Source organism: Delphinapterus leucas, chromosome 5, assembly GCF_059928025.1.
Source record: "Delphinapterus leucas isolate spDelLeu-1000000601 "Yukka" chromosome 5, BTC_Dleu_Yukka2, whole genome shotgun sequence".
NCBI lineage: Eukaryota > Metazoa > Chordata > Mammalia > Artiodactyla > Monodontidae > Delphinapterus > Delphinapterus leucas.
In genome coordinates this window covers 71852841-71871896 of record NC_143133.1, presented here as the reverse complement: position 1 = coordinate 71871896, position 19056 = coordinate 71852841, and the positions used below count along the sequence as shown (strand labels likewise).

At 44.9% G+C, this 19056-nt stretch overlaps 1 protein-coding gene across 6 annotated transcripts in view; it reads right to left on the bottom strand.

The window, feature by feature from the left end:
* The window catches only part of DCUN1D4 (defective in cullin neddylation 1 domain containing 4), a 68726-nt gene extending 58765 nt beyond the window's left edge, over nt 1-9961 (bottom strand). For 3 of the 6 annotated variants that reach the window (XM_022564507.3, XM_022564482.3, XM_089911913.1), the window contains exon 1: nt 9810-9961. Coding sequence is in view for 3 of the 6 variants with exons in the window: in XM_022564482.3 (XP_022420190.1) it covers nt 9810-9834 (25 nt within the window). In the remaining 3 variants the exon portion in view is untranslated. Of the gene's footprint in view, nt 1-9343; nt 9373-9809 lie in introns of those variants that run through there. The other 3 variants (XM_022564489.3, XM_022564472.3, XM_089911911.1) reach the window with 2 other exon arrangements.
* Between the last annotated feature and the right edge of the window lie 9095 nt (nt 9962-19056).

Below are 19056 nucleotides of genomic sequence, written 5' to 3'. Positions count from 1 at the left end.
ACATTAGTAGCTCTACTGAAAGATAAGCTTTCTGGCTTTTCTGCAATCTTGTTAGGTATCTCCTATATATAAAAATTATGTGTTTAAAAAGTGCTTAATACAAATGTCTGTTTAAAATAAAATCTAAGACTAAAAATGACTATTTCATTAGTGAGTAAAGAAAAAGTATGGAAATACTCTTCTTTGCCACAATCAGTTGCCCAGCGAGAATCCATTTTTAAACACCCACTGTCACTGTGAGATGGCAGAAATGAGGGGAAGAAGAGCAGTAGGAAAGGAGGAATTCATCCTACACCTTATTCTGTTGGGACCCATTCCAAGAAGAAAAGAACCAACTGCAAAACAAAGATAACAGTGACAAAATATGGAATTCCAATATACCTGCCAGGTTACCATAAGGATTAAATGAAAAGCACAGATAAAACAGTGAGTATTATTTCATAGGCAGTGGAGGGAACCTAAACCCCAGAGTCAGAATGCCTGAGTTAGAATCTCAGTTCACCACCTATCAGCTGTGTGACCTTGAGAAGGTTAGTTAACCTTTCTGTACCTCAGCTTCCTCATCTGGAAAGTGGGGATGGTAACAGTACCTACATAACGTACTTCAGAGCGCTGTGGTGAGGATCACATGAGTTAACGCAGGCACCGCAGCTGGAGCAGCCCAAGAATAATCACTGCGTATAAACATGTGTCACTCCCTCCCCTCCTCATCCCACTTTGTTCCTCTTCTCTCCCCACGCCTCACCTCCTCTAACTTCTCTCTCTCCCCTCACTTCCTTTCCACTCATAAACCCTCCCTGGTGCCTCTTTTCAGCCCTTCCCACGTGGCTCCTGACCATCCCTCCACCTCGCCTCCCTTCGCTCTGGCCTATCCAACACCCATGCTATTGCCAGGCTGTTCCCTCTGCTTGGAAAGCACCCTCCCACCTCACCCCTCAGGCACACACCCATCTTTTTCTTCACATAATAAAACTTCAAAAGCTAAACCCACATGACAATAGCTAACCCTTCCCTGAAGTATAATTTTAATGACTCCCTATTTGTTCCCAAAGCACCCTAGGCATCCAAATAACCTTGCCCTGCCCCATACTTCAACTGTGCAGGACCTCTCTGCATCCACCACTAAGCCTGCTGGAAGGAAGCTCCTTAAACACGAGGACCAGGCTCAGTCATGCTGTTACAGCAGCACCCAGCAGCAAGAAAAGGTTTGGTGAGTGACTAAGTGAGGGAACGCTTCACTTGCTTCTTTTCTTTCTTATAACCTGTTTTCCTCTCAAGGGTCTCCTTTTAAAGCCTAATGAAGGAATTGTCATTACACAGTAATCATTAGAAAAGGGCCAAGCGTTTCTCTAAATACTTTGTGTTCTATCTAATTCAATGCTCAGGATCACTTCTGATCTTGCCTCCTACTTCTTTCTCTCTGCCCAGTCCCCAACTCTATTCCTAGCACACCAGCCTCTTTGCTGTTCCTCATTTACAGCCTTGCTCCCCTCCTCAGTCTCCGAATTTGTGTCCCCTCTCCCTGGAATGCCCCCTCACCTCTACCAGGGCTTGCCCGACAACCCTCTTAGTGAGGCCTTCCCTGACCGAGCCTCGTACAATTACAACGTCCCTGCTCTTGCTCCTCTGCCCCCTGCACACACAGGGGCACCTGTGCACTGCCCTTCCCTGCTTGAGTTTTCTCAAATGAACTGCTCACCATCTGACATACTACATGATTTACCTGCTTGTTATCTGCATCTTCCCCCACACTGGAAGGGGAACTTCATGACAGATGAAGAAGACGGCCTGGTACCTAGTAGGTGTTCAATAAACACTGTTGACTGAACAACTCCATACCATACAGGAGGTATTCTTTATGCATGAGGAATCTGAAGCTTATACAGAGTAGTTGAGTAATTTATCCACGGTCACACAACTGACAGAGGCAGAACCCAGAACCAGGGCCCACGCTTAACTACTATGCTTTCCTGCCTCTCAGCCTGACCCAGATAACAATTAAAAGAAATCGCGGTAACCAAGGAGCAAATCCTAGCATTGTATGCCTTTGGCCCACAGAGAAGCAAGAAAAGCCATCCACCAGAAAATCTTTCAAGGGAACAAGTCATCTAATTCAAGACCATTCTATGTGGTAAAGTATTAATTACCAGATTTATAATTTATACAGCACTGATAGTTTTTCTTTGGATTTAACAGTTCAGTAAAAAGACAGAGAGAGATTATTACACCTTTTTATACTGTACTATCCCCATGAACAGCAAAATGACAAATCATCAACTAACACGGAGGAGGCCTAAGATGATATATATTAAATGCCAAAAATTGTGGTGGGGGACTTCCCTGGCGGTCCAGGGGTTGAGACTTCACCTCCCAATGCAAGGGGTGCGGGTTTGATCCCTGGTTGGGGAGCTAAGATCCCACATGCCTCTGTGGCCAAAAAACCAAAACATAAAACAGAGGCAATACTGTAACAAATTCCATAAAGACTTTAAAAAAAAAATGGTCCACATCAAAAAAATCTTTAAAAAAACTGTGGTGGGAGGTAGAGAAGTACAGACTGCAAGGGGATACAAGGGAACTTTAAGGGGTTATGAAACCATTCTATATCTTAATTATAGTAGTGGTTACACACACACGTATTTATCAAATGGGTACAATTTCACAGAATGTAAATTATACTCAATAAAGTCAATTAAAAAGCCATTAAGACTGTCAGATATAATTTTGGATAAACAAAATAAATATTCTACCAATATTATTTCCATACCTAATATTCTCAAGAATTTTGGGGAGGGGGTGGGGGGACAAAGATGGAATCAGGCACAGACAGCAGTAGGAGCTCCATAGAGTGTGATCGGTGGGGTGACTGATGCGTGCCTCAGAGTCCTGCCTGACCACTGGCAAAGGCAGCTCCGACTGACACTGCCTGTGTCCCCCTTTAGCCTTTTGGGTCACCTCGAGCCAGTACTCTTGGACTCTGAACAGAGACCAACCAGGGTGGAAAGGCAGACCACTGCTCTTCTCCACAAGGGCCTCGGCCAAGTACCAACCCATGACGGGTCTGGATGTTGGATTTGTCCGAATTCTTAGTTGTGCGCATCAGAAACCAACTAGCTATATGAACAGCGGTTTTTTTTTTTAAAGGTTATTGGGTAGTTCACAGAATCTCTAGGAAAACCAGAGGACCAAGCACATCAGCTGTACAACCAAAACAATGCCTAAGGGCATACTGCAGAGCGCACCATTGACACAGCCTGGACCTGCCTGGACTGCAGCTCCCACGGCCTCTAGAGACAGCGGTCACCACTGTCTATCCTCTTTAAATGGCCCCCTGGCACTTCCAATTTCTTCCCATGTCTTGCCTTCAGCTTCAGATTCACACCCTGGTGTGGGTGTATCTGGGCAGCTCTGCCTTTGATGGTAAGAATTCCCCAATCAGAGGAAGAGCCTGGGCCCCGAAGACTGGCAAAGGCCATCATGGACACAGACGGATGACACACCATCTCTGCAAGTACTACTGATACAGCCAGCAAGTAATGAAAGGTTTTCAAAAAATATTCACAAGGAAAATATCTTTAAAGATGGAACCAAAAAAAATCATACCCAGAGGTAATGTTATTTGGGAAGGGTGGGGATCTTCCTCTGCATCATTTAGTGTTTTACTCAATATATTAATTAGTAGTTTCAAAAACTACAAGCCTACCTTCCTAGATGGAAAATAACTCATTAACGGCATCCTCTGATTAAAAGAAAAACAATTAAAATCTAAAGCAGCAGTCACTTTGTCTACTAGAATACTGAACATGATAGAAAAAAGATCCTTAGATCTGAAACAGTCATGCAACAATTGCTAAAATATATGATTCTATTTAAAATTTCAATACTTTTTCTATTTAAAACATAAGCCACAAATTATAGCCTCTTTTATAGCCACAAATATTTTTAAATGTACATTCTGCTTAACAGAATAACTCTCAAGAGGTACTTCTCCTAACTTGAATCTCAGAATAAGAAAAAAGAATAAGCTGTGAAAAGCTATTAACTCTAATTTAAGCTGACCACCTACGAAGAGATGTTAGCATTAACATCAGAGGCTCAGAAACTTCACCTCCAACTAACATAGTTCACTTTCTAAAGAAAGCAAGCCTTTAGTGAGCCTCAATGTATTGTTAACATTAAGAAATAAGCCCTTTGGACCAGAATCTGGTCATAAAACAAGAAGAGGGGAAAAACAGACACATCCAGGCCGTCCAAGCCCTGCCCAAGCCTTCCCCACCTCGGCGGCCTGTTACACACCAGGTCAGAAGCAGACGCGCGTACTCTCACACGCACGCTCTCGGGCCCCTCAGCATATCACCAGCACTCCACTCCCTCTCTGAGAAATGCTCCATGCCACAGACATTCTTCAAAACTGGTATCTGCATGTATTTAAACATATATATTACTTAAATTGGTTTGTACAGGACAACTTTGTCAAAAAAGGGTATAGAATGAATAAGCATAAGTTTGTATGCCCGGAAGATAAATCTAAAGACAATGAAAGACACCTCGGAAGCATGCAGGATAGCAGGAGGAAACATTAAAATTTTCCAGATAATTCACCAACTGCTCAAGAGTTGACCATTTAAGTTCAATTCATTACATATTTGAGGTCCTAAGCGAAGCATTCTGCTGGACCATAAAGTGGTTACTAAGTAAGACATAGTCCCAGATCTCAGGGGGCTTATCATCTAATTGGGGAGGGGACAAATAAATGAACAAGCAGCTACTGTTAAATAAGATAAAACTGAGAACAGAAGTAAACAGTCTTTGGAGATTCAATGGAAGGAGAGAGCCTTCGAGAGAGGGAACAAGGAACACAAAACTCCCACTGAAGTAGCACTGAAGGCAGTGGGGAGGGAGCAGTGCTGGGGGAATTCAAAACTGAGCTTAAACTACAGAACAGGTTCAACCCCAGCTTCTGAGGAGTCTTATTTCAGTAAGCAACTAGGAGCCTCTGAGGTTTGGGGGTAGGGGGATCGTAAGGACAAAGATATTCAACTGGTGATGGAGAGGATAAAAAGGAGGCTGAGCCTGGCAAAAGGATTACTGGTTATTACAATATAAGAAAGAATGGATCAGACCTAGGGCAATGGCAATAGGTATGGAAAAGAAAGGACAGGCATGGGAAGAGATACAGCCTCTCTCTCGCTACTGACCAGGGAAAGAGGATGAGAAATGTCTAAGCTTCCAGCTTGGGTTATTAAATGAACTGCAGTTTCATTAACCAAATGAATAAAATTAATTGGTCTTGTTTTCCTCTTTATTTTGGCTACTAGGAAGCTCAGAACCAAATATATGGCCCATTTCTAACATACGGCAAGCATTTATGTGTAGCCTGTAAATCTGTATTTTCTTTCTCTCGACAGAATTTTATCTATATTTAGTAAGTCACCTCTATTTTAGAATGAAACAGAAAATAAATCAACAGATTAAAAAAACTGAGTCCAAGCCAGAGACAACTGGACAAAGTAGCTGATTCAGGGAAATAACTGCAGGCTACTAACCCAGAGCATTCTCCTCACCCTTCTTCCACCCTAGCAAAGTCCACATCCCACAACAGAAGCTGAAAATGCCAGACTTTCACTTTCTCCACCTCCCTCACAACTAGCAGTGGCATGAGGTCAATTCTACCCAGTGAGACTAAAGAGGAAGTCACTAAGGTGAGAAAAAGACTCCACTCTGTTAAGAGGGAACTGTAAGGATGTTCCTTCCCTCCTTTTCTTACATAGGCATGATGTCTGGTGCTGCAGCAACCATATTGCAAACATGAGGCAATGAGCCTGAGGCTCTTGATAAACCAAATACTAAGAGAGGAAAAAAGTATACAAAGAGCCTAGATTCTTAAGACATCATTAGGACTCTGCACCAGCCTTAGAACCATCTATCACTAAACTTCTTGCTAACAATAATAAGTTCTACTACTTAAGCCATGCTTGATTGAGTACTGTTATTTGCCAGAGGCATCCTAACTGATACAACAAAAGTCATTATGAGGTCAGTTTCTAAAACCATGATTTTTACACTGCTGACTAAGCAAGATTGTTATTATCGAGATGAGAAAAATGCAAGCATATATTATTGTCAGGAAGCAAGCAATAAGCTAATAAGAGCTTCTGGGAGCAGTTAAAGATGAAAAGAGAAAAGGATATAATGATAAAAATATTTGAAAAAAATGTGATCAAGTGTTAATAGGGGTAATTCTTGGAGGCAAGATCTGAGGAAGAAAAGAGTACAAGTACAGAAATCCTCTGAAGTGGAGAAAATGAGGGGCTTTCTTTCCTGGCAACGTTATTGACAAGATAACCTGAAAATTCTTACCAGTACAGATCCTCCTCCACTTACCCTGAGTAAGACCACTGCAAACTGAAAATATCCTAGGTCGAAAATGCATTTAATATGCCTAACCTACAGATAACCGCTTAGCCTACCCTATCTTAAACATGATCAGAACTCTTATTACCTTAGCATATACTCGGGTAAAATCATCTCACTCAAAGCCTATTTTATAATAAAATGTTGAATATCTCAGGTAATTTATTGAAAACTGTATTGAAAGTGAAAAACAGGAGGGTTGTCTGGGTACAAAATGGTAATAAGCGTATTGTGTCTGACTGGGAGCTGCTGTGTCTGACGGGATGCCGCCTGCTGCCCAGCATCAAGAGAGTTATCATACATCACCAGTCTGGGAAAAGATCAAAATCCAAAATTCGAGGTACAGCTTTTATCAAATGCATATTGCTTTAGCACCAGTGTAAAGTCGAACCATCATTAAGTTGGAACCATCTGTTTAAAACAGTCAAAAAATTTTGTTCATAAGAAAACATAGAACCTCCCCAAAGGCCAAAAATCAAAGAGGAACCTAAAAACCAGAGCAGAAAGTATAAGGTGATTATGTACAGGAACCCAGGGTTTGGGGCTGGGGGAGAGGGAGTGTCATGTGTGTGTATAGGGCACCTGCCCTTTGGGATGAAATTGAAAAAAAAGAAAAGGGAAAAAAATGACTAGCCTAATATTTTCTTTAAAAACACCATCTTGTACAGCCCTTGTTTTCAACCTCATACACTTCACCCTTTACAAGAGCAAATTCCAGTGATACATGCACATTAAAACAAACAAACAAACATGACCATGTTACATATCACAAAGGATTTCCTGGGTATTTCACCATAAGCTTAAGTAAAATATAAAATAGATATAAATTTTTTCCTGATAAAATCACACAAGTACTCAAGTTCAGTTCATTTGTAACCATACCAGTTTCCAAATCTTTGGACTTCTTGGTAAAATTTTTATCATTAGGGTCATCATAATACTCTTCTAGTGACCATGCTACCAACAGTTTCAAAATACCCTATACAACACATAAAAATACTCTGTCATCTCTGAGTTAATCATTACAGGTTTTGGAGTCATCGCATATAAATGGTAAAGAAAACTTGGCAAAGGATGTGATGTTTGGAGAGTCTACAGTCTAAATGGATGGTTTCTAATATTAAAGAACAGAAACGAAAAAACATGGAAACCTCTTAAGGTCCTGCACTGAGTTTACCTTCCTCTAGTCTCATTTGCTTCCCATGCTTCTTTGAAAACTGAAGACATCAAATATTCCCTTCGCTCATCTTCACATTTTCACGCTGGCTTAAATGAATGGGACCATGTCCACCCTCAATTCCATTAAGCCGCCTCCAACAGTCATTCATTTCAAGCCCATCCTTTTTCCAAAAGTCCCCTTCTCCTTTGTCAATCCAAACAGCCCAAGAACTACAAACACATAATTTATACTATCTTCACAAGGTTTACATGTGTCTCCACTGCATTCCCAGATTTGTCTAAGATGGAACATTTTAACCTAGTGTTTATATACACTGGATGCCACAAATATACACCATCCTAAACGCTGCTTTAGATTGTGTTGCATCTTGAACGTTTTTCCACAACCTATGGACTAGATGGTTCAAAACCAAGCATTTATTCTGCAAGTAAGGCCACCAAACGCAAAGGGAAATAATCAACTCGGGGATCAAGAGCCTAAGTGCGAAAGGACTGCGTCTGCCTTGGTTCTCTCCCCCAGCCGCTGACACAGGGCGAAGGTCCCAAGGGACAGGAGCACCTCCCTATAACGCGCTCGAGTCCGCGGGGAATAAAGCACGAGTTAGCAGAGCTGGGAAGCTCTGAGGGGCGCGCTGCATTCTGGGACTCGTTTCCACAGTTACCCACGTGCACCCAACCCAACCGCGGCCCGGACTACAAGTCCCAGAATGCCGCAGGACTGCTTTTCCCCTTTCCGCGGGACTGCCTTTCGCCTCACACCCGGCGACTGGAGCCAGACCCTAAGGGAAACCCCTAAAGCGCCTTCTCCGCAAGGCTGGGAGAGGTCGCGACCCGCGGGCGCTGCGTGAGGCCTGTGGTCCGGCCCTCCCGACAGGGAAGCGGGTCCCGAGGCACCAGCCTCCACACCTGACGACCAGAAATTAGACAACTGCGTCACAGACTGCCAAATCCACGGACCGCCAGGGACCACCCTCCGCCCCACGCTCCTGGCCTCCAGGGCCGACCCCTCCGGCTCCCGCCACGGAAAACCCGCAGCCCGCTCCCCTGCCCCGCCTCCCACTCCCGCAGCCAGAGCCCGCGCCAGCGCTGACCTCGCTTCCCGCCGCTCGGGGGAAACCGCGGCCAGCGCCAACCTCTGGGCACTTCCCCCGCCCCCTCCACCTCAGCCCCGCCCCCTCCTTTCCAAGCACCCCAAACCTCAGAGCTCCCCCTCAAGGAACCCGGCGCTAATCCGGGGGAGGATACACCTCCCCCAAACGCGTAGTCTGACACCTTCCCCCCAGCCCCACGCGGACCGAATCTGGACAAGACAGTTTTACTCCTGCCCCGGCCCCTCCCAACCTCCCTTCCCTCCCAACCAGCTCTTCACCCCCACTGCACCTCCTCTACCCCTACCTCCAACCCGTCACCCCAAACCCTCCCCACCTTCTTCCTCTCCACTCCCAATTACCCTACCTTCCCAACACCTGCTCCATCCTATTACCCCGACGTCTGCCTCCTCTCACCACTCCCAGTTACCCCTCCACGCTTCCTAAGGCCCTACCGCCCGCCGGACTCCCCAACTATCCCATCACACCCCAATCCCTCCCACCATTCGCTTTCCCATTACATCAGCCCTCATCTCCTCGCCCGCCCTCCTGCCCCGCACGGCCGCTGCCCCAAATCCCCCACCCCATTGTTTCCCCCCCCGACCCCCGCCATCCAGCCCTTCTTCCCATTGTCCCCGCCCCCGCGCTCCCCTAGCACTCACCCGCCTTTCTCACGGAGCCGCCCGCACCGCTCGGCCCCTAGGAAATCCTCACCCCTGCGCCCCGCTCGCTCGCTTCCCTCTCTCTCCTCCGCCGCCGGTGCCAACCCCCAGCCCTGCTCGCTAGCGCCCGCCGCCGCCTCCACCTCCATTCACCCGGGACACTCTGGTCCCGGCCCTTCATCGCACGTCCCGCCCCCCCTTCCCCCAACACTGAAATGGAGCCAGTCCCCACCCCCCTCACCTCCGCCCTCCCCCGGCAGGCCGGCCCCTTCCCCCCACGCCCGCCCCCGCCCCGCGCCGCCCGCAGCGTCACCGCCCGCCCTGGCCCCGGGAGGGGAAGGGGTGGCTCCCGGGCAGGGTCTCCCGGTGCGTTTTGGGACTGGAGGCGCAGACCGGGGACTGTGGGAGATGAGCAGAGAGTGTTGGCAGCCGCCCTCTCCCGGCCGGCTAGCTCTCTGTTACTCACTGACAGCGGCGGCATCCGAGTGCATTTTCGGGTAGCTCACACCGCGCTCGCCGCCCAGGCTCCCGCGCTCGCCTCGCGGTCCCCCCACCGGCTCGCCGCACCTCGGCTGGGAGCTGAGGACCCGCCGCCAGGCACTCCCGACCCGCCCACCTCTCCTCCTCCACTGGCTGAACCTTGACTGAACGACCGCCCCTCCTCATCTCTCATTTGGCAAAGGGAGTGCGGAGAGCGCCGGTCTGGAGCTGGCAAAGAGGCCCCGCCCCCCGAGGTCCAATGCGATTGGTTCCGGCGCCTCGTTCCCTAACGCCCCTGGCGGAGGCCACGTTCTGGGAGAGCAGGTTGGACCCGACCACTGTCACTCAGCCCCGGGGGTCCGAAAGCGCGTGTAGGGGCGAGGCTGGGGAATTGGTCCACCTTGACCCTGAAGCCCCGCCCTGGGCGGGCGGGATTGGTGGAGCTGTAGACCAACCGAGAAAGATGGGTTGGCGTCTGAAACAAAGCACGCGAAGTGTTTCCCGAAGAACCGAACAGGGGAAGAGCAGTTGGGGCGGCTTGCATCCCGCTGCACAGAGTAGGGGAATCAGCTCTTCCCTTGCGCCTGGCGCGACGCGTCGGAGTCTCCTGCTTGTCTCCACGCCTCCGAGCGGCTCTCTGCAGGAGCCCAGTCCGCGCCGAACTTGGACTGGGACTTCTCTTGCTAGCCGTTTCGTACAGCTAGAAACTGGATAAAGCATCGCCGCGTCTTCATTTCCAGCAAACTCTCTGGTGAGGAACAAATTCTTTCTTGTACAACAACCCATCCTCTCCTCGTTTTCGAAATGCACTTCTTTTCCAGAGACAGCACATTTCTTCCTCCTTCGTCACAAATGGGCTCTTCTTAAAGGCTTCAAATGCTGCGTTGTCGGTGATACACAATGTGCGCTCCCCCAGACAGCGTGCAGGAAACCCAGGGCCACCCTCTGAGCTTCGGGCTCAGTCTGGCACGTCGGCGAGTCCAGGGGCCAAGTAACCAGCCCTCAAAGGACAATTAGCCTAAGTGCATAAGTCAGTAACGCCAAGAAACTGTCCAGAAAACAAAACTGGCTGTTATTTGGCAGAGGAAGGCGTTAATTTAGGTGACTTCTGACCATTTGAGTTTCCTAAGTCAAGAATTCGCACCATTTTCATGAGTTCCGACCAGTTTTTCTTAAGGCTTTCAAACCAACTTATCACACTCAACCATATTATTGTAGCGGAATGATATTTTGAGATATTAACGGAGGGCTGCCCCCCTCCTATCCCAGCCACAACACACAAACACCGCTTCTCTATATGCAGAAGCCCTGCGCCATCCTGCAGCTGGGCCAATCCACCCTCCTGCCTCAGAGGATGGATGACACTAAGAACGACCAGTAACAAAACAGTCGTTTTTGTTTTAGACTTATACAGCCAAGGCTTTTGACTTTCAGGGTTCTGAAATTTAAGTTTCAAATCAGGGCATAAATATTACGGCTAAAAGCAACATATTTGAAAGAACAAGATGAAACCAGTTCCTCTGTCCCACACTACTCCCCTTGTAATATACTCCATCCCTCTTAATCCCTAATGTCTCATTAATAAGTTACATCCTTATAATTTTATATCTATCATGTTTCTGTCATTCAAACACTTATGGATCACTTCATCAAATCATAGATTCTCAGAATTGAACCTGATTTATCCACTTCAGGTTTAGTTCAGACAAGACAAAAATCTCATCTCATCATTGGTGACCTTTAACCTGACAGAGCGTCAGCTGGGCCCTGCAGAGGTGGGTAGGTGCCTCTGGACTCTGAAATACTTGCCTGTTTCAATGATATTGCAGTAGGTGCAGTATGCTGAAGGTGGATCATTCACAGAATCAGAAGATACTTTACATCATGACAGTAGGATGTCCGGCACCATACTGAAGGCTAGGAATAGGAACTAAAATGTTAAATCATGTCTTAAACATCTGTGAAAAAGATGGCACTTTTGACAACATCTATCTGCATGTCCAGATCAGCAATGAGTTGCAATTGACTTATACATCTAAAATTACACCTTACAGTCAACATTCAGTTCACTTTGAGGAAGAGTTAACTAGTGCCTACTATTTGAAAGCCCTGTACTAGGTGCTAGGGACGTAAAGATAAATACAACAAGCTTCCTACCCTCAAAGGTTTATAATCTTATAGATTATTAAAATGACAGGGTAATAGTTGCAGAATATTATGCAGTCATTTAATTATACCTGTTTTATTACTCATAACACATGTGGGGCAGGGAGGCTTAGAAGACTATGAGCTTTGTCTCTCAATCCTCAGGCTATAGCCAACTCACTAGAAAGATCTGAGTAAATTACTTTCTACATCGGTTCTTTTCTTTGAAAATAATCATACTGACCCTGAAAGTGATGCTGGAAAATAACAAAAGTTGTATATTCTATACATTTTTATGGACCACATGGGCCAGAGGAGTTTTGGGTGCTGGGGCAAAACAGCTGGCAGGTACCTCATGTAGATTAACCATTATATACATTATTATACAGTTTGCTGCAAATAAATCAATATAGCAAATGACTACCTAAAATTAATTGTGGATCTCGAAGGAACTTTGGAGATTATCAAATCCAACTTCCTCATTTTAGGAATATGAAACTTGAGGTCCAAAAGAGTTAAACATGTAGTCGAAGTCACTCAGCTAGTTAATAGCAAAGCATTAATTAAACTCAAGTATCCCAACTCCTAGACCAGGTCTTTCCCCTGCACCACACTGTCCAATTAGCAAGGCTTCAAATTCCAAAGGTGGGGAAACAACTCTCCGTCTCCATTTGAAAGTTATTATATCAGTCTACTTCAAATTCTGTACTTCAGAGCTGGAATATTGCCTTCTTTTTTATGAAGTTCAGTACGGAATTTTTTTAATATATAATACATTTCTATTTTTTCTCATTGGTAGCATTCCCAAATCACTCAATCCCTGTGGGGATGTCTACTGAGATAATAATGTTACACTTCTGTGCATTTATATTCATATCCTTGGAGAAAAAAGTTAATAATTGTCTTGGGACTGTGGTGGGTAGAGATATTTGGGAATGCAGTCTCTATGCCATTTTGCTTCACCCAGTTGCTGCTTTAAGGTAATATTAAAGCAAGTTACTTTGTGTCAACTGATACCTAATTTAATTGGAATCTTTCCATATTATTTGTTGCCCAACATTAATTTTAATCATATATTTTTAAATACCTTAAGCCTAGATTGAAATTTGATATGGAAGAGTCTAGTGAGAAAAAATAGCAGTGCTCTTTAATAAAATTTTAGAACTTTCCCCCAAATTCCACAAATTCCATTATAGCTTGCTTTTCCTGCATGTATTAGGGTTGGGGTTACAGAATGGAGAATGGCACAGTCCTTAAGACTGAAATAAAGTTGGGCCTGCTCAGACAAATAGATAAATGTGCCCCGTGGAGATGTGAAGAGAATGAGAAAACAAACTGCAGGAAGGAATTAATTCAGCCTCAGATTACAGTGAGAGAGTGTGTAGAACTCCACTAGTTACAAAAAGTCCAGCTAAGTGGGTTTCCAGGATATGGGGGGTGGGGGGAGGAGTAAATATATCCATAGAGATCAGGATGGTTTATTTCTCCAAACTCATAACCAACTGACAATTTGCTGACCCAAAGGATGACGGCTTTTTTTAATGTTTCCAGTGTGATAAGCTCTACTCTTACAGTGCTTTGCTTGTTAATTATTCCACCTAACTTCACAACACCCCCAATGGAGTACTAATATTATCCTCAAATTACAGATAAGTTAACTGAGGCTTAGAGAACTTCAATATCTTGCCACTCACCTAGTAAGTAATAGTGCCCCCTAAGTAGCCAAACTCCCTGTGTTATATAGTGTCCTCAAGCTGGGCTTCAGTTCTCACTCTTCATAATCAGGTTAATATATGCCCTACATACGTGAGAGATTTATTTATAAGGATATAATAATATGGATATGAATGTGCTTTTAAAAGATAGTGTGTGAAACCTGGCCTTTTTCTGGAGTTGAATATCTAGCCACTCAAGCTGTCTTTGTAGATATATATTACGAAAAATATGAGTCAGAAAGATTATTTCCAGGTTACTTCACCTTTCTTATATTTTATCCTTTTGATCTTATTTCAGAAGCAGCTGTCTACTTCATGGTATATTATTATTGAGGTTATTTATCCAGAGTATCTAATGCGGTCCTACTGAATGTAATAAATATATATCAGTGAGAGGGGGCAGCCTCTTCAGCCTACTGGAATTAACCTTTTAACCACTGAGGCCTGTGTTATTGGGAACCAGTTTCAGCTCTTAATTTAATTATGTATGTCACTATAACATATGTTGCTTTTCACATATATACATAGAACAGTTTTGCAAATAGCCACTTGCCAGATGCTACTAGGGTAATAAAAATGTTGGTTTCATTTCTCAACACCTGCATATAGTCGGGTCCCAATTATCAGGTTAAAGGAAAAAGCATAGAAGTAGACATTTTCCTCATTGTTACCAAAAAGGACAATCTCTGCTCTTACACTAGAGGTCAGAACACTGACTATTAAACAAACAAGTAACAGTCACTACTGGTTACTTCATAAAATTGATATGCTTCTGTCATGTGGGCTTATAATGCACATTCAAGAGACTTCCAGTTTTTTCATCTGCCTCCACTGGGGCTCTAACGTGTGTCCCAGTATAAAAAAACCTGAACAGATGGAACTTTCTGGAACCACCTCTACACTGGACACTTTTTAGCCTTGGAGCACTTTTGCCATTTTTTTCTGAAGCAGAATTTAGGCTTTCTGGAGCTAGATGGCCTGGATTAAAATCGTATTGGTTCTTCATCAACAAAATAGTGAAAATAGTAGGACCTACTTCATAGGAATGTTGTGAGGATTAAATGAATGAGTAAATACAAGTAAAGCTCTTAAAAGTGCCTGGCACATAGTAATGCTCAATAAATGATAGCTGGGTTTCCCTGGTGGCGCAGTGGTTGAGAGTCCGCCTGCCGATGCAGGGGACGCGGGTTCGTGCCTGCTCCGGGAAGATCCCACGTGCCGCGGAGCAGCTGGGCCCGTGAGCCATGGCCGCTGAGCCTGCGCGTCCGGAGCCTGTGCTCCGCAACGGGAGAGGCCACAACAGTGAGAGGCCCATACACCGCAAAAAAATAAAAAATAAAATAAATAAAAAATAAAATAAATGATAGCTGCTGTGGTCTGTGTGACACTCTCTGGGACTCAGCACATTCTGGAATATACTCTTCCCCCTCGCAGTCAGCTTGTCATCCCAAATCTGTCTTTTCCTCTGAGCTAGTCCCTGACTCCGCAGTCACTATGTTCTGTTAGCTGGGCTTCTTTCCTCCCTTCTGGAGTTTACGGTGAACATTGAATTAGCATACAAGAGCGTCCTTCACTAGGACATGCCACCAGTGTGAAATTAGTCTAGTTTGGAACCGACATGTGAGACTTTATACATTAAAAAAAAAAATGAATACCCAATATCAATGCCTGTCATTCAACCTCTTTAAAAACTTGCTTAATGAAAATTGATACTGGAAGTTCAAATGGATATAGGAAATTCCTGCGACTATAGAAAGATGGTATCCCAAACGAGTAAACAGATCGTAATAAATTACAGGGGATTCTACCTGAATAGACACATATTGTGTTCCCATAACGAATAATTTCTCTTCCTTGTACTTTGATGTAATACATTTCCCTGAAAGCCACAGTTACTGGTATAAAAGATTTTAAATCTGCTATACTAGAGACAAAGGCAAAAAGTATTACCCTTGGGCCAGCCTGAATTAAGACTCAAGCCTCGCCTACACTTAAACCCTAGAACCGGCATTAAACTTGTCTGGGCCTCAGTTCCTTCATCTATAAAAAAATGGGAGTAATACCTTCAAGGGATAAATAAGATAAAATATATAAAAGCATTTATAAAAGTAGGAGGGGAGCAGGAATGACTGCTTGAGCACCAATTATGTGATGGCACCACATATTTCTGTGTGAACCTAATGCAATCTTGTGAGATGCAGTAGGCTAATTTTTATGCTTGGGACTATTTCGGGTAAAAATGAGTCTGTATGTTTAAATATCTAGAAGATCCTAGTTTCTTCCTTTATGAAGCAGCCATCTTAGGGATCTCTCAGAAAAGCTAAGAATTTTTCAATTACACTGAGATTTGACATCAGTGTTTAAATTTCAATTTCATTTAGCAACGAATTTTTTTTTTTTGCCTCTCCTAGATGTAGAGAAAATTTCATTTATTTTTGAAACTATTTCTAACCTTCAAGATTTCTTGACACGTGACTATTAGGGTAGCATTAATAAGCCTTTTTTTTTTTTAACTAATCTTTTCTCCAGCACAACTATAAGATGCCTAAACCGACACCTCTCTTTTTTATCCAGGGCCTTTTATTTTATGGAAATCACACCTGTCTAGGGATTTAACGGAATATTTGAATTAAAATGTATTCATTCATTACCACATGTTCTTCTCTGAATTGGGTGTTTCCACCTTAACCGCATTGAGCTAATCAAGTCCTAATGATGTCACATTAAATTCAATCTCAGAAGGTATAATTTTCCAATAGAATCTAAACAATCCATGACCTTTAGAGTGACTTTCATAAGTACAGCATCGCTTCAGCTACCCCAGCTAGCAGGGCATAGACAGAAGGAAAAACCATTTTATTCCAGCATCGGCTCCTGTGTGTTGTTGAAATGAGCCTCTTCATTTCTCCTCGCCTTTTCTAGCCTGCTTCCATGAATACAGTATCTTTAACATCCCTCTCAGGGCAGTACAGGAGGCCCCATCCATCTCCAGACGTCGTGGCTGCCGAGCATCTCATTATGGCAAAGGGAAGCATTCTGGGAGAGTGGGTGGAGCGGCAGACAGCAATAGGAAATGGGGGAGGGAAGAGGGGCACGCGCGCTGCGGAAATATATGCCCACTTCCTTGGTGATGACAGCATGCTGTGGAAGTATGAACTTCCTGTTTTAGAGAGGAAGATGATGTAGGATGTCGAAAACCCGTGACTAAGCGGATTCCAGGCCCTACAACCTAGTTACACCTGCCTCAGCTACCCCATACCTCCCAACAGTCGCGCCTGAACCCCAGTTGAAGCTACCCCCGGAGCCACGTTGGTGGGAGGAAAGCAGTGAATCCAAGCATTTAAGGAAAACATCTATGGTTCCAAAACAGAAACAGAAAAGCATTTGGAGACACACGTGCGCGAACACACAACACACACACACACCACTAACTTACAGAATTGAAAACTCTTTTCTTCCCACTAAGCTGAATGCTTACGTTTTACTTTATTCCTCTGCCTCAGCCCAAATAGGTCAAAGCAAATGCCTTTAACATTTGGGGAATCACAGACTCTCTTTAAGAATCATTGAAAATGATGACTTGTCTGTCAAAGGCCAGAAACCTACCAACGCCCACCCTATCACCCCCTAAATTACGAATTCCTAGATTAGAAATTCGTTTTAGTTTACGAGTTTAAACTTTTTAAAATCAAGGCACCTTAGGGACTAGTCCGTGGCTATCAGTAATTTTGTTAGTGAGAGACTAGTTCCACTCTTAGCTTTCCTCGAGGCAGGCTGACTTGGGAGCCTGCGCTCAAATAATGGGAGGTTTGTGAGGGCAGTGGAGGGGGAGAGGAGCAGTTTCAGGTGGGGACGGGGGAGGCTTGGCTCTGGAGGGCAGCATTTTCAAGGCAGTGTGGAGGTATCAGACATAGAGCAAAAGACGAGCAGTGTCCTCTGGAGAGGAGATGCCAAAAATAAACTTCATTTCTTTCCAGATTTTGCTCACCTCCAGTTCCAAACTGGTTGCAGTCAAAACTGCTATTTCTGCAGTCAGCCACACCCAGACCCTGTGCCCTACCCTGCCCACAATCGTCCAGTGCCTTGTGTCTCCTTTAATTGTTTCTTCCCCTCCTCCCGGACCCTAGGCCCTCATCAGCCCCTGCTGAGCTCTAGGCCTCCCAGCCACCCTGCCCACCCCCGCCCCTGCCCCGCATGGTCTGGTGGGTTTACCCTGAAAGTCCAGCCTCGAGCCCTTGCAACGGCTTCCATTTTATTCTCCATCCCTCCATCCTCACAGTCACTTTTTCTGGCTTCCAAGCTCCATCACCACAACCTTAGTCTGTTCTAAACCTCCATTCAAAGTTTATAACTTCAGCTTTGGGAAACATTTCAAACCCACAGACAATTTTGGGGGGACTATAAATATTGGTAAACACTTAAGTACCACTCACTTGGCACCAGGTACTGTTCTAGCACCTGTATGAACTCATTTAACCCTCCCAGCAATGCCACAAGGTAGAAACTTGTGTTAAACTCATTTTACAGATGAGGGCACAGAGGCACAAGTAGGTAAAGTAACTTGCCCAAAGTCTTAACGGCTAGTGAGAGGCAGGACCAGGAAACTTAAACCCTCGCAGACTGGCTTCGGATCTGTATTTTCAGTCACTGCTGTATTGCATCTTTGTAGAGCATTTTACAGAGGGCTGCTTACCCACCCATTCCCCTCCCCCGACACACACTCCAGGGCCTCTAATGTGGAAGCTGGACCGATTTTTCTAGTACCAGTAGGTAGTCACATCTTGCATGGTTCTAGGGGTCCAGGCAATGTCCTGTGTTCTCTCTGTCCATCATTAGTGGTAACATGAAACACAGTTTCCCCAGTTCCAGGGTATGGAATTTTATTCTCTTACTTGTGAAACAGATCCAAGGGTGCGGCAACAGGACTATGTGTTGGGGTGTGTGAGAGCAGGGCCCAAAGTAGCAGAGTGTTGTTATAGGATTGCCACTGAACCCAGCTCCAAACTGTGCCACTTGTCCCCCCTCCCCTTGGAAGCCTTCTCCCCCTCTTGCAGCCCCACTCCCAGGTTCCCAGAACTTCCATTGTGGTGCCTGGTGGATGGCCCTCTTGGACAGACTGCTCCCACTTTCAGGGCAAGGCCCATCCTTAGGGAGTGAAGGCAAACCTCGCTGTTCCCCAATAGGAACAAGATTGACAAAGATTGAAGTGAGCTTAAACAGTATCCTTAAGGAAAACCAGAGGGGTTGCTTGAAAAACTAGAAGGGGAACAGACAGGCACCGAGAGGTTATTGTACTTAATGATCATGGGAAGGGTTTAGGGCTAGTTGTGTATGTAAGAGCCTCATGCATTTTAAGCTTCATGAAAGGGGGAC